Source organism: Muntiacus reevesi, chromosome 3 (assembly GCF_963930625.1).
Source record: "Muntiacus reevesi chromosome 3, mMunRee1.1, whole genome shotgun sequence".
Classification (NCBI taxonomy): Eukaryota; Metazoa; Chordata; class Mammalia; order Artiodactyla; family Cervidae; genus Muntiacus; species Muntiacus reevesi.
In genome coordinates, this window is record NC_089251.1 from 103,155,004 (window position 1) to 103,167,748 (window position 12,745).

General features: G+C 59.2%; 1 protein-coding gene across 16 annotated transcripts in view; it reads left to right on the forward strand.

The window, feature by feature from the left end:
- The window catches only part of ARHGEF10L (Rho guanine nucleotide exchange factor 10 like), a 153,619-nt gene extending 141,131 nt beyond the window's left edge, over window positions 1–12,488 (forward strand). For 15 of the 16 annotated variants that reach the window (XM_065929912.1, XM_065929911.1, XM_065929918.1 and 12 more), the window contains 3 exons: window positions 2,208–2,382; window positions 9,884–10,006; window positions 11,360–12,488. In XM_065929912.1, the coding sequence (XP_065785984.1) occupies window positions 2,208–2,382; window positions 9,884–10,006; window positions 11,360–11,892 (831 nt within the window). In that variant the 3' untranslated portion in view covers window positions 11,893–12,488. The remainder of the gene's footprint in view (window positions 1–2,207; window positions 2,383–9,883; window positions 10,007–11,359) is intronic. The other variant, XM_065929924.1, reaches the window with a different exon arrangement.
- Window positions 12,489–12,745: the final 257 nt, after the last annotated feature.

Below are 12,745 nucleotides of genomic sequence, written 5' to 3' on the forward strand. Positions count from 1 at the left end.
GAGTTACCTGACTGTCCCCAGCGGTCAGGCATCTGTCTAGTCTGCTGTGCTGGGGGTTGTTGATGTTTAGGTAACAACTTAGTATCGTAGCTGGATTTCAAGCATCCATCTGTTTGCTCTTTGATCAAATTTTGCCGTGTGCCGAGCTCTCTGCCGGGCACGCCGAAGGGCCTGAGGCGCAGTGTCTGTCCTTGGAGTCCATGGGCCAGGGTGGGAGAGAGCCGAGCGTGGCCAGAGTGGAATAGATGTCGCCAGGCTGGAAGGTGGCAGGCAGAAGGCCAGTGCAAGGGTCCCCGGGGTGGGCCTCGTGGAGGCCAAGTCTCCAGGTGCTGAAAAGCTGTTCCCAGGAGGGCAGTGGGTGATGCCCACTGCAGGCGGGCCATCGTGAGAGCAGTGATGTGCGTCTGAGCATCGTTTGGGCCCAGGCTGTATTGGAGGGAAGGCGGGAGTTGGGGCAGAGATGGGCCTGAAACGCTGAGCTGAGGAAGTTGGACTTCCTCCTAAAGTAGATGGGAAGCTGGGGGTTTATCTCCTTGCTCTGTAAGAGTTATTTTTTTAAGATCAAAATTTTATATACACCTGTAAAAAACATCAAACAGCATGGAAAGATTTATCTGGAGAGACCCTCCCCCGCCGTCTCCCCGTCTCCTGCTTTCTGAAATGTCCTATCCCATCTCCTGCTTTCTGAAACACTCTCACCTGTCCTGTTTTTAAACCATCGGGCACTTCCCTTGTGACTCTTGATTGTCTGTGCCGCTGTTTCTGAGTTCGTCAAGGTTTGGACGCACGTCGCGTCTCCCTGCAGTGACGACGAGGCTCAGGCTCGCGCCGCCCGCCTTGCCTCCAGCAGTTCTGTTCCGCTGTTGCCTCTGTCGCTGCTCAGTCGCTTGGTCGTGTCCGACTCTGCGACCCCGTGGACGGCAGCACGCCAGGCCTCCCAGCTCCCGGAGCTTGCTCACACTCATGTCCATTGAGTCGGTGACGCCATCCGACCATCTCATCCTCTGCCAGCCACTTCTCCTCCTGCTTTCAATCTTTCCCAGCTTCAGGGTCTTTTCCAGTGAGTCGGCTCTTTGCATCAGGTGGCCAAAGTATTGGAGTTTCAGCTTCAGTCCTTCTAATGAATATTGAGGGTTGATTTCCTTTAGGGTTGACTGGTTGGATCTCCTTGCTGTCCAAGGGACTCTCGAGAGTCTTCTCCAGCAGCACGGTAGAAAGCGTCGATTCTTCTTTCTGTGGCTTCGTACCTTTAGATAACGTGTACCAGCTGCCACTCCCTCTGCCGTGGACTCGCCGCCCTGTCCTCCCCTTGTGTCGGGGTAGAGCCTGGTGTGCGCTCGTGTTTCCTGTCCCTCCTTCAGGGCTATCCCGTGGGTAGCTTGAGCTGGGCCACTGTAGAAGTATTGACACCCCAGGAATCAACAGACACAACACACCAGGGTTCCCCCGCCAGTTGTTAAGCGTTTGCCAGCACACCGGGGCGGGGCTTCTGAGTCCCCTCCCTCTGACCCGGGTTCAGGGTTGGGTGAGCTTGGCCCGGGGCTCCTGAGTGCCCTCCCTCTGACCCGGGTTCAGGGTGGGGTGAGCTTGGCCTGGGGCTCCCGAGTCCCCTCCCTCTAACCCGGGTTTGGGGTGGGGTGAGCTTGGCCCGGGGCTCCCGAGTCCCCTCCCTCTGTCCCGGGTTCAGGGTTGGGTGAGCTTGGCCCGGGGCTCCCGAGTCCCCTCCCTCTGTCCCGGGTTCAGGGTTGGGTGAGCTTGGCCCGGGGCTCCCGAGTCCCCTCCCTCTGACCCGGGTTCAGGGTTGGGTGAACTTGGCCTGGGGCTCCTGAGTCCCCTCCCTCTGACCTGGGTTTGGGGTGGGGTGAGCTTGGCCCGGGGCTCCCGAGTCCCCTCCCTCTGACACGGGTTCAGGGTTGGGTGAGCTTGGCCCGGGGCTCCCGAGTACCCTCCCTATGACCCGGGTTCAGGGTTGGGTGAACTTGGCCTGGGGCTCCTGAGTCCCCTCCCTCTGACCCGGGTTTGGGGTGGGGTGAGCTTGGCCTGGGGCTCCCGAGTCCCCTCCCTCTGACCCGGGTTCAGGGTTGGGTGAGCTTGGCCCGGGGCTCCCGAGTCCCCTCCCTATGACCCGGGTTCAGGGTGGGGTGAGCTGGGCCCCCAGAGGCTCGGCGGGCCGGCCCGTCACGGACAGCCTCCCTTCTGCGCTGCAGCAAAGCTTCGAGGCGCACCAGGACGAAGCCGTGAGCGTGACCCACATGGTGAAGGCGGGCAGCGGCGTCTGGATGGCCTTCTCCTCCGGCTCCTCCATCCGCCTCTTCCACACCGAGACGCTGGAGCACCTGCAGGAGATCAACGTCGCCACCAGGACCAGCTTCCTGCTGCCAGGTGAGGCCCTGCTATCCCGGGCGGGGCTGTGGACGGGCAGCGGGCGGGGGAGGCGGCTTCCACGCCGGGCCAGCTTATCTCTCGAACACTCAAGGCAGCCTTTGGTCGGCCTTGAGAACTGGGCCTCCCCGGGGAAGCAGCTGACTGAGGGTTCCGACCCAGGCCTGCCCTCCGGAAGCCCTTCTGGCCGTCCCCACGGCACAGCAGGCCGGCGCCCCTGCGGAGGCAGGCTCCAGGCCCGGGGACTCCCGCGAGCCAGGTTGCTAACTCGCCATGTTGGGCAGGCGGCCGGGCCCACCTGTACCTGCCACTCCTCAAGCCCAGTTCTGCCTCAACTCCCCTTCAAAATGAGCAAAGGGAGAGAGAGAAGGCCAAATACGGACCTCTTTCCTTAGAGGTCTCTAGAGAAAGGCAGGGGTCCCTCTGAGCGTGCCATCAGGGTCTGGGTCAGGGGAGGGCGAAGGCCCCGATGTCCTCCGCTTGGGGCCCCTGGTTCGTCCTGCAGGGCTGTTTGTGGGACCCACGGAGATGGTTGCGATCTAGGCGCACCCTGCACCTTGCCCCCTGCCCAGAGGCTGCTGAGGCCTCCGGGGAATTGGCCGCAGGCCTCGCCCTTAGCGCTGATCCCTGTGAGCTGTGCTGGGAGCCAGGACAGATGTGTGCTCAGGGCCCACCGCTGCCCCCAGCCGGCTTGAGAGGAGCCCTCAGGGCCAGCAGGCCTCAGTGTGACCTGCCCCCAAGTTTCCACCAGACAGACTGACCCGGAGCTGGTCTGGGAGGATGCCGGCTGGGCTGGGGGTCGCGGGGGGAAGGACCCCAGGGCCAGGGAGACAGCAGGTGTGGCAGGCTGGCCCGGAGCTGATGGTGACAGGGACTCGGCAGACGGCCACCGCAGAGGCTGGGAGTGGCCTACGCTGAGCCGGGGGCCAGGACTCCTGCTTGGTGAAGCTGGGCAAAGGGCAGTGACGCCAGCCAGCACCGCAGAGGCCACAGAGGCCTCTGTCCCACCCCAGAGGCCGAGTTCCTGACCCGCACAGGGGGCCCAGCGGTTGGCCTGGCTCCTGCTTCCCTAGCCAGTCTCACTGGCCAGTCCTCGAGTCCAGGCTGGTGGCCGTAGCCGGGGATGGTGGCTAACATCACGATCAACAGCGACAGGTCACAGTGGCTGCCTTCCGCCAGGGCCCTGCAGTGAGCTGGGCGCCAAGGGCTTTACGTAATCGGGCCTCACTGTCCCCATTTTACAGATGCAGAAACTGAGGTTTGTTCGGCAGGGTAAAGTGGCTATCCCCTGGTCGCATGGCCAGAGACAGGACCGGGAGTCACGTCAGGTTGGACTCAGTTCAGAGCCTTGCTGCGTGTAACGTGGAAGAGGTGGCTTCAGAGGTGACCGGGGTCCCGGCTCGGCCACTGTGGGCTCACAGCAGGTCTCTCTGCCTTGCGGAGCCTCTGGTCGCTCTGTGGCGTGGGCAGTGCCTCCTGGCTCCAGGTAAATGCTGTCAGGAAGACGCCTTGTTTAGGCCTGGGTCATCCGTGAGGAAGACAGACGCCTTTCTAACCTGCCCCCAGGGTGTGGGGTGAGGGCTTGGGGGACGTTTCTCATGGGCCCTCCCTCCCTCCCTCTTTCCCTTTTTTATTTTTTAGCTTCAGTTTCATTGTCTCTCAAAGTGTTTAGTCATTATGTGAGGTAAATCTATTTTAATTACAGTAAAAATTTCTCAGTATCACAGAAATATTTCCACATCTGTGCTGATAGCTAAATTATTTCAAGTTAGTGGAGCAATGGGAAAAAATGGATAATCTTAAGGGCCTTTTTCATCGTCTCAGTAAAGTCCGCGGGGGGGTGGGTGGAGCACCGTGGAGAAAGCGTCAGGTGTGTCCAGCGGCCGGCGGCGGCTCTGGGGACTGACCTGCTGCTGGCGGAAATCCCGGCTCCTGCTGCAGGCTGTCACCTCCCCGCGGGTTTAAAACGCGTCTTCAAGTCCAGTGATTGGCTTGTTCTTAGCAGTTAGTTACCCTTAAAAAAGAACTTCTCTGGTGGCTCAGACCGTAAAAAATGTGCCCGCAGTGCAGGAGACCCGGTTTCGATCCCGAGGTCGGGAAGATCCCCTGGAGAAGGGAATGGCAACCTACTCCAGTACTCTTGCCTGGGAAATCCCATGGACAGAACAGCCTGACAGGCTACACAGTCCATGGGGTCGAAAAGAGGCGGACACGACTGAGCCACTAACATGCTCTCAAGACCCTTAAAGAAGACAGGGCGATGGTTATCATGAGGATACCTGCAGAACAGGTACACGGAGTCCCCGGAGGTCAAATGACCAGCCTCAGGCCACTGCTGCGGGGCCCAGAGCCAGGACCTGGGTCACAGCCGTCTCACGGGCTAACCGGGTGCCTCCCACTTCTCCAGCTTCTGTTTCCTCCTCTGTACGACGAGGGCCTGAGATGCGAGCTGAGCTCATGGGGCCAGTGGGAGCCCAGAGTCAGACAGGCCCCGCCAGAATCCTGGCTCTGCCTGCTTCCAGCTGCGTGACCAGGCGCTCCAGCCCCGCCTCTGAGGGCAGGCGCGGGTCTTCACCTGAGAGGTGAGGACAGCACCCAGGGTCCCCAGGAGTTACAGCCCCAGGCCCTGCCGGCCAGGAGGCCCCAAGCCCAAGAGGAGCCAGGCCTGGGTGGAGGGGGCCTTCAAATCCACGCCACACTGTGTCCTGGCGGAAGAACAGAGCAGGATTCTTAAATTCTTTATTAGAGATATTTTTAAAAGGCTTTTAGGTATTTTTTTTTTCCTTCCCCCACACCACCAAATGAAATAATTGCGTAATTACTAATGAATTTGTTCCTCCTCTAAGTGTGGATTTTTTTGAGGGCGTGTTAAAAATTCATCGTGCTTCCTTCCCGGGACCCCTTTCCTCCACTCGCCTCCCCGACTGGTATTAATGCAGTTTTGAACCTAAACTCCCTCCTCCTCTTAACTAGACAGGTCATTAATAAAATGTTCTCCGAGAGCCTGAGCTTTTTAAAGTTGTATATCTCTAGATAGATGGCTTGGGTGAGTTGAGCACTGCTGCATTAAGTCTCTGTGATAAAATATTTATCCACCATTAGACTTTTTTTTTTCCCCTTTCGGACTGTTTGTGAAGTGCCTCGCTCTTTCCCTCGAGGCAAAGCGGGAGGAGGAAGGGCCCGGAATGAGGTCTGCAGATGAAGTCATTTCTCCGTTCCAGCACCTCTTGCGGTTTCTCGCCTCCTTCCCCTCATTTGCCGGGTTTCTGTGGTCCGAGGGGCTCGGGGAGGGAAGAGCATCAGGAAATGGTCTCTGGCTGGTTCTGAGGTCCCCGGGGCCCTGGAAAAGGAGGGGAGGCATGTAGGATGGAGGCATCTGCCACTGCTCCTTCTCTTGGCTGTGATTATTTTCATGGATTTCTGGCTCTGATGGAGCTGATCTTAAAGCATTCGAGCCTAGGTCCTTTTAACAATCACATTTTCCTAATAGCCTCTACTTATTGATTGTATATTATGGGCTAAGAGCTGTGCTGAACTGTGTGTATATATATTATAGTGTGTGGATATATATGTGTATATTTATATACACAAAGTTTGTTTTGTATACATATATAAAATTTCTAATAATCATAAAATTGAGCAGGGGATGTTTGTTGAGCGATGGTGGAAAGTGGCTTATCGATTCACGCAGCTGCTAAGTGACGTCAGCGCCCACATCCTTGTTCACTTCTCTGCTTTCGTTCATTCATCCTCTCATTTAATCACAGGTCCTTTTAAAAAGCATTTGTTGAAAAAGTGTAGTTGATTTACACAATTACAGAAGTTGCAGGAGTGCAACGTAGATTCACACTTTGGAAAGGCCGTGCGCCTTCAGCAGTTACTGTGAAGCGCTGGCTCTGCTCCGTGTGCCGTGCGGGTGTCCTTGCCGTGTGTTTATTTTGTTCCCAGTGCTTTGTACCTTCTACCCCCCACCGCTCCTGCCCCTCCCCCCTTCGCTCTCCCCACTGGTAGCCACTAGTCTGTTCCCTGGATCTGAGTTTGCAGATCCCCTTCAAGTGTCTGCCAGGAGCCAGGGCGTTTGATCAATGAGCTGGGGAATCAGTTTCGACGCACAGATAGGCTGCTGCCCTCGGGAAGCTTACATCTGGGGATGCAAACGATAAATGAGCCGAGAGCACAGAGGAATTACGGAGCTTGAGCATAGCTGCGAGGAGAAGACGGGAGGGGCGCGTGGCCGAGCCTCCTGCACTTCCCGAGTCCCGGGGGCTGCGGCACCCGCTCTCAGACCATCCCAGGAGCCAGCCCTGGTGGCGTGGGGCCTACACTCTCTGAATTGGTGCGGGGGTGGAGAAGAGTCCCAGCTCCCCCAGCCCAGACGCTGTCTGTGAAATAGCCCGACACGCCGGCTTCTTTCCCCCACTCTGGTTTGCATTTGACCTTGGAATCAACACTATGAATGTGACCTGTGGAATCTGCATCCTGTCGCCGGACTCATATATCCCGCTGCCTGCCGACAGCTCCACTTGGGTGTCTAATGTGCGTCTCAGACGACATCGAGTCCGGAACTTGGACGTCCCACCAGCCTGCTCCTCTCCCATCACGGTCTGTCTGCAGCGCTGCCTTGCACCCGCTGCTGGACACGGAAGACCTGGGGGCTGCCCTTCCTTCCTCCTCTCCTCTCCCCCCAGCCTGTCAGCAGGCCCGCCTGTCTGCAGAGTGTCGGTTCAGCATCTCCCTGTCATCTCGCCTCGGACGCCATCACCCCTGCCTCGCTCGTCTCTGCTCGCTGCACCCCACCCCATGCTCCGTCACGCGGCACCCAAAAGGCCTCTCCAAAATCACGGTGCACCGCTCCCCTGCTCAGACCCGCCAGCCGCGCCTCCTCGTGCTCAGTGAACAGTCCCTGCCCTCACCTTGGCCCGGCCGCCCTCCGACCCTCCCTCGGTCACCTTGAGGTGCCTGGTCCCCGTGCCGCGCTGGCTCCGCCCTCTGCAGAGCCGCTGGCTCATTCCCATCACCCGGCCTTTGCACGTGCTGTCTCCAGAGCTTCCCTTGGGTCTTGGCGTGGCTGCCTCCCCTTGTCATCAGATCTGGTCTCCTGTCTCCTGCCCCCCATCCTCCCAGGAAGCAGAGTGAGGCACGGAACCCGAGCCTCCTCCCACCTACTGTCTGCCTCTTCCCCCTTGGAGTCCTCTGCTGGTGTCTGCACTCCTTGTGTTTCCACTTCCCCCTTCCCTCCCTGGGCTCCATTAATACAGGGGTGTGTGTGTGAGTGGCTCAGTCATGTCTGACTCTGAGACCCCATGGACTGGAACCCACCAGCCTGCTCTGGTCCCTGGGATTCTCCAGACAAGAATAGTGGAGTGGGGAGCCATTCCCTTCTCCAGGGGCTCTTCTTGACCCAGGGATCGAATCCAGGTCTTCTGCACTGCAGGCAGACTCTTTACTGTCTAAGCCACCACGGAAGCCCCCGTTAATACGGTCGCTTCCATTACAATTGAAGTGAAGTGAAATTACAGACTCAGTCTGTCTGCCGCTAGCCACGTTTCAAGTGTGAGTAGCCACATGTGACTGCTGGTCACCAAACTGGGCAGAGAACATGTTCACTGTCATAGAAAGTTCCAGAATGTTTGCTCCTCAGGGGCAGCACTGTGTGGGGGCCCCTCTGCCTCCAGCACCAGGTGCAGTGTCCCCCACAGGAGGTCCCAGGCTGTGCCAGGGCGCTGAGCGCGTCAGCTGATGCTGTGTGAACCCCCTTAGTAAACCCTCCTTCCGGGCTGACTGTGGAGCCGCACCAGTCTGCGCTGGGACCCTGCTCTGCAGAGGAAGCCCATGCATGTGCAGGTGTGGAACTCACGCAACTTGTTCAAGTGTAGAGAGGCTGGGACTTCCCTGGAGGTCAAAAGGTTAAGACTCCGAGCTTCCAGTGCAGGGGCCGCAGGTTCAATCCCCGGTCAGGGAACCGAGGCCCCACTTGCCATGAGGCAAGGCCAAAGAAAGAGCAGAGAGGCAGTGTGAAAGCATCAGCGTGTGGAAGTGACGGACTCGAGCTCTTCTCCTCTCCCCCCGCCCCTGCCCCGCCCGCACTCACCAGCTGGGTGACCTCTTTGGACCTTAACATCCTCATCTGGGAAGTGGGCACAGCATCCAGGTTGTGCTCACCTCTCAGCTGTTGCAAGGCTTGCATCGGGCTGGGGCAGGTGTGTGAAGGGCTTTGGAAACTGCAAGGCAGTATTTCTCACAGTGGCCCCGGGACCAGCAGCCTGGGTGTCCCTGGGAACCTGCGGGAAACGTGGGCTCCCCTCTAGGGTTGGCCCGCAGGCGTCAGCTCTCCTGCTGGTGCTGACGCAAGCCCAGCGTGAGAACCCCCTACTCCAGGCATCACTTCACATGTCGTGGCGTGACTTGGGATTTGAGGAGAGAGTAGGTCTGTCAGTGGGCAGAAGGATCCAGGCTGGAGGTGAGACAGCCCTTCGGGAGGGCAGGCCTGGGCCCCCAGCGCCTCCCTCATGATCTGGAATTGTCAGCAACAGAGCAGCAGTGATGGTGCCTGGCACCCACCCATGTATGCCCTGTGCCAGGCTCTGGGTTACGTGAGTCGCAGCCACTGGCTCATTTACTCTTTAGGACGAGGTTGTGAAATGTCATCACTGTCGCCCTGTGCAGTGAGGGAACCCGGGCACAGAGGGGTTTTGTTTCCAGCCCTGGGACGTGGAGCCAGGAGGTAGCCAAGCCGGGGTTTGGACCCGGAGCCTGCGCCTGGCGCCCTGCTCTCGGCCAGAGCTGTGTGGCCCACACCGCGCCTCCCCTGGGAAGGGCACAAGGACCCACCTTCCCCCGTCACTGCTCCCCCTCAAAGGCAGAGCCAGCCCAGTGGGTGACTGGACAAGAAGTGGTCTGCAAGTCTGGACTGGTGTCAGAAACACGCTAGTTCCCGGCGCTGGGAGCCCATTCACCATGGGGCCCGGGGACTGCAGCTGGGCCCCCGCCGGAGGAAGGCCTGTGCGGGCAGCATGTCAAGCCCGGACTGGAACCCACAGGGCCGCCAGCTCGCCCAGACCCCTGCCCACACGTCCCTTCTGCACTGTCTGCTTTACCCTCAACCCGCACTTCCCCAGGCCTCTCTCTACTCCCCAGCTGGCCGGTTATGTCCCTGGCATGGGCGGGCCTCAGCCTGCACCTCATGCCAGGAGAGCCGGCTGCTGCATCGAGAGCCGACGTGGGCCAGCACTGTGGCGTTCCCTCATTGTATCCTCGAGGCAGCCCTGCTTTACACGGGAGGAAACCGAGGCTGGGGGGTTGGGGTGCTCAGCTGGGGGACCCAGGGCCAGACGCCAGCCAGGTCAGCCTCCCAGGCCCCACTCCTCAACCCCAAGGCTGTCCAGCTTCTTGCTTGTCCCAGGAGAGCCGCCCCGAGGAGCCATTCTCTCAGCTTTGGAGCCCCCACGCACCGCCATCCCCCACGAGGCCCTGCAGCTCATGCTGGCTTCTCCCTCTGCAGGTCAGAAGCACCTGTGTGTTACCAGCCTCCTGATCTGCCAGGGTCTGCTCTGGGTGGGCACCGACCAGGGGGTCATTGTGCTGCTGCCGGTGCCTCGGCTGGAAGGCATCCCTAAGATCACAGGTGAGACCCGGGGTCAGCTGCACGTGGCCAGGGGAGGCTGGGTCTTGGGCCCAGATGTGTGCACTCTCTTCTGATCTGGGGACAGGGGTCCGTTCCTCAGTGTCCTCTCTCACTGTTGGTGGCTCGGTGGAATTACATCACCTGGGCCCTGCAGTCTCCTTGCAGGTCTTCTTTCTGAGACTCAATTACCTCACCTGGCAGTGGGCGTAGGAGCCACACTGGCCAGATGGTTTGCGGAATGGCCGAGACACCCAGCTAACAGGAGAGGTTCTGCTGGCCTCCTCCTGCTGTTGCCGCAGCAGCTTACACGTGTCCCGGCTCCAGAGACAGAAATAACCGAGGGCTCACGGGGACAGAGGTTCATGTGAACCGTGTTTGCCTGAGTTAGAGGAGGGGCCGCCCTGACGTGCTGGGATTTAGGGTCAGGGAAGACCCCAGAGCTCTGGGCCCCCTCTCTGCCTCTGCCCCGAGTGGTGGATGATGAAGCGGCCTCTTCCGGCTTCTGCAGGAGGGCAGGGCTGCATGGAGTGTGAGGGAGATGCCCCGGGGGAGACCAGCCCCAGGCAGACCGCAAGCCTCTCTGCCCAAGAAGACCCTCTTCCTAAACTGTGGGACTTACTGCTTTCCTGGTCTCATGAGTAGGTCATTTTTCTCATCCCGGGATCCGTCCTGGGGTTGCAGGGATGTGCCCCCAGCCACTGACAGCCTGGTCGGGGTGGCTTGTAGCCAGGGCAGCAAGTGCTGTGACGGCAGGTGTCCTGGGGTCAGCGGAGCACCGAGACAGGAGTGATCATCTCTTACGGGTGAAGGCAAGGAGGGAGCCCTGTGGAGGGGCTGAGCCAGGCCTCAAGCCCTAGTTGTCGAGTCAGGTGGATGCGAAAGGCTCTCTGGGCAGAGGCGATGGCTTGGGCAAGGGCACGGAGGCGTGAGGATGGCCCAGGCAGGGAGCTGCAGGTGCTTCCACGCCAAGGTTCCCATGTGGTTTATAAAGTCACTTGTGTTCCCCTGCCCCACTCTTCCAAGCCCTCCTCCAGACCCACGGCCTTCCGGGAAGCTGCCAGCATAGATCGCAGCAACCCACATCAGCCAGAAATGAAACCCAGGAAGTTCTCCAAGAGACTCAGTTCAGTTCAGTTCATTCGCTCAGTTGTGTCCGGCTCTTTGCGACCCCATAGACTGCAGCACTCCAGGCCTCCCTGTCCATCACCAACTCCTGGAGCTTACTCAAACTCGGGTCCATTGAGTCGGTGATGCCATCCAACCATCTCATCCTCTGTCCTCTCCTCCACCAGACTCAATGGGTCTTTAAAACTCTGGGCCTTTGGGCCCCTTCTCTCTGCCCCCTTCCTGCAGGGAAAGGCATGGTCTCGCTCAACGGGCACTGTGGGCCGGTGGCCTTCCTGGCCGTGGCCACCAGCATCTTGGCCCCTGATATCCTGCGGAGCGACCAGGAGGAGGCCGAGGGGCAGCAGGCCGAGGAGGACAAGGTGGATGGGCCGACTCCCGAGCCGGTGCCCGCGAGCCACGTGGGCGGGGAGCTGATCCGCAAGAAGGGCATCCTTCTGCAGTACCGCCTGCGCTCCACCTCCCACCTCCCGGGCCCGCTGCTGTCCGTACGGGAGCCGGAACCCGCGAACGGCTCGGCCCTGGAGCACAGCGAGGAGGATGGCTCCATCTATGAGATGGTGGATGACCCTGACGTCTGGGTGCGCAACCGGCCCTGTGCCCGCGACGCCCACCGCAAGGAGATCTGCTCCGTGGCCATCATCTCCGGGGGGCGCGGCTACCGCAACTTCGGCAGCGCCGCGGGCAGCCCCGGGAAGCTGGCCCCGTGCGGGGAGACGGACAGCACCCTCCTCATCTGGCAGGCACCCTTGATGCTGTAGCCCCGCCCAGGCCTCGGCGTAGCCCCGCCCAGGCCTCGGCGTAGCCCCGCCCAAGCCACCTGGCGGCAGTCCTGGCTGCAGCCCGCCTGACTCTCAGCCTGCAGTGGGCCCTTCCGGCTGTTCAGGGTCCCCAGGGAGCACTGGGTGGCCTCGCCCTCCAGGGGCCTGCACGGGGCTGCGAGGACAGGCCTGGAACTCCACCATCTACCTGAGTGGAGCAGAGGGAAACCTTCCTTTTTAAGAAAAAAAAAAAAAAACAATTTCAGTGTTTAGGGGAGTGGTTTGGGTTTGGGGAGAGGGAGGACACCTCCTGAGGAGATGGCCTTCTTTTTAAAAGCAAAAAAAAAAACAAAAACACAAAACCTCACAACTGCCTGGCAAGCCCTGCCCCTCTTGTCGGGGCCGAGCAGGGCTCAAGGGCGGCCACACGATCCTCCTAGGAGGGTGCGTGCGTGTGAGTGTATGAGAGCGTGTGGGCTGGTGTGTGAATATATATAAATACGTATATATGGTGTATATTATATGTGTATAAATGAAGTTTGTACATATTGGAGCTCTGGGAGATGCTGGAATAAAAGGCAAGAATAACGTCAGTACTTGGGTTACGGGTTGCTTTTTAATTTTGTTTTGTTTGAGACGTGATAACCTAGACAGCATATTAGCAGAAACATCACTTTGCTGACAAAGGTCTATATAGTCAAAGCTATGTTTTTTCCAGTAGTCATATATGGATGTGAAAATTGGACCGTAAAGAAGGTTGAGGACTGACAAATTGGTGCTTTTGAACTGTGGTGTTGGAGAAGACTCTTGAGAGTTCCTTGGACTGCTAGGTGATCAAACCAGTCCATCCTGA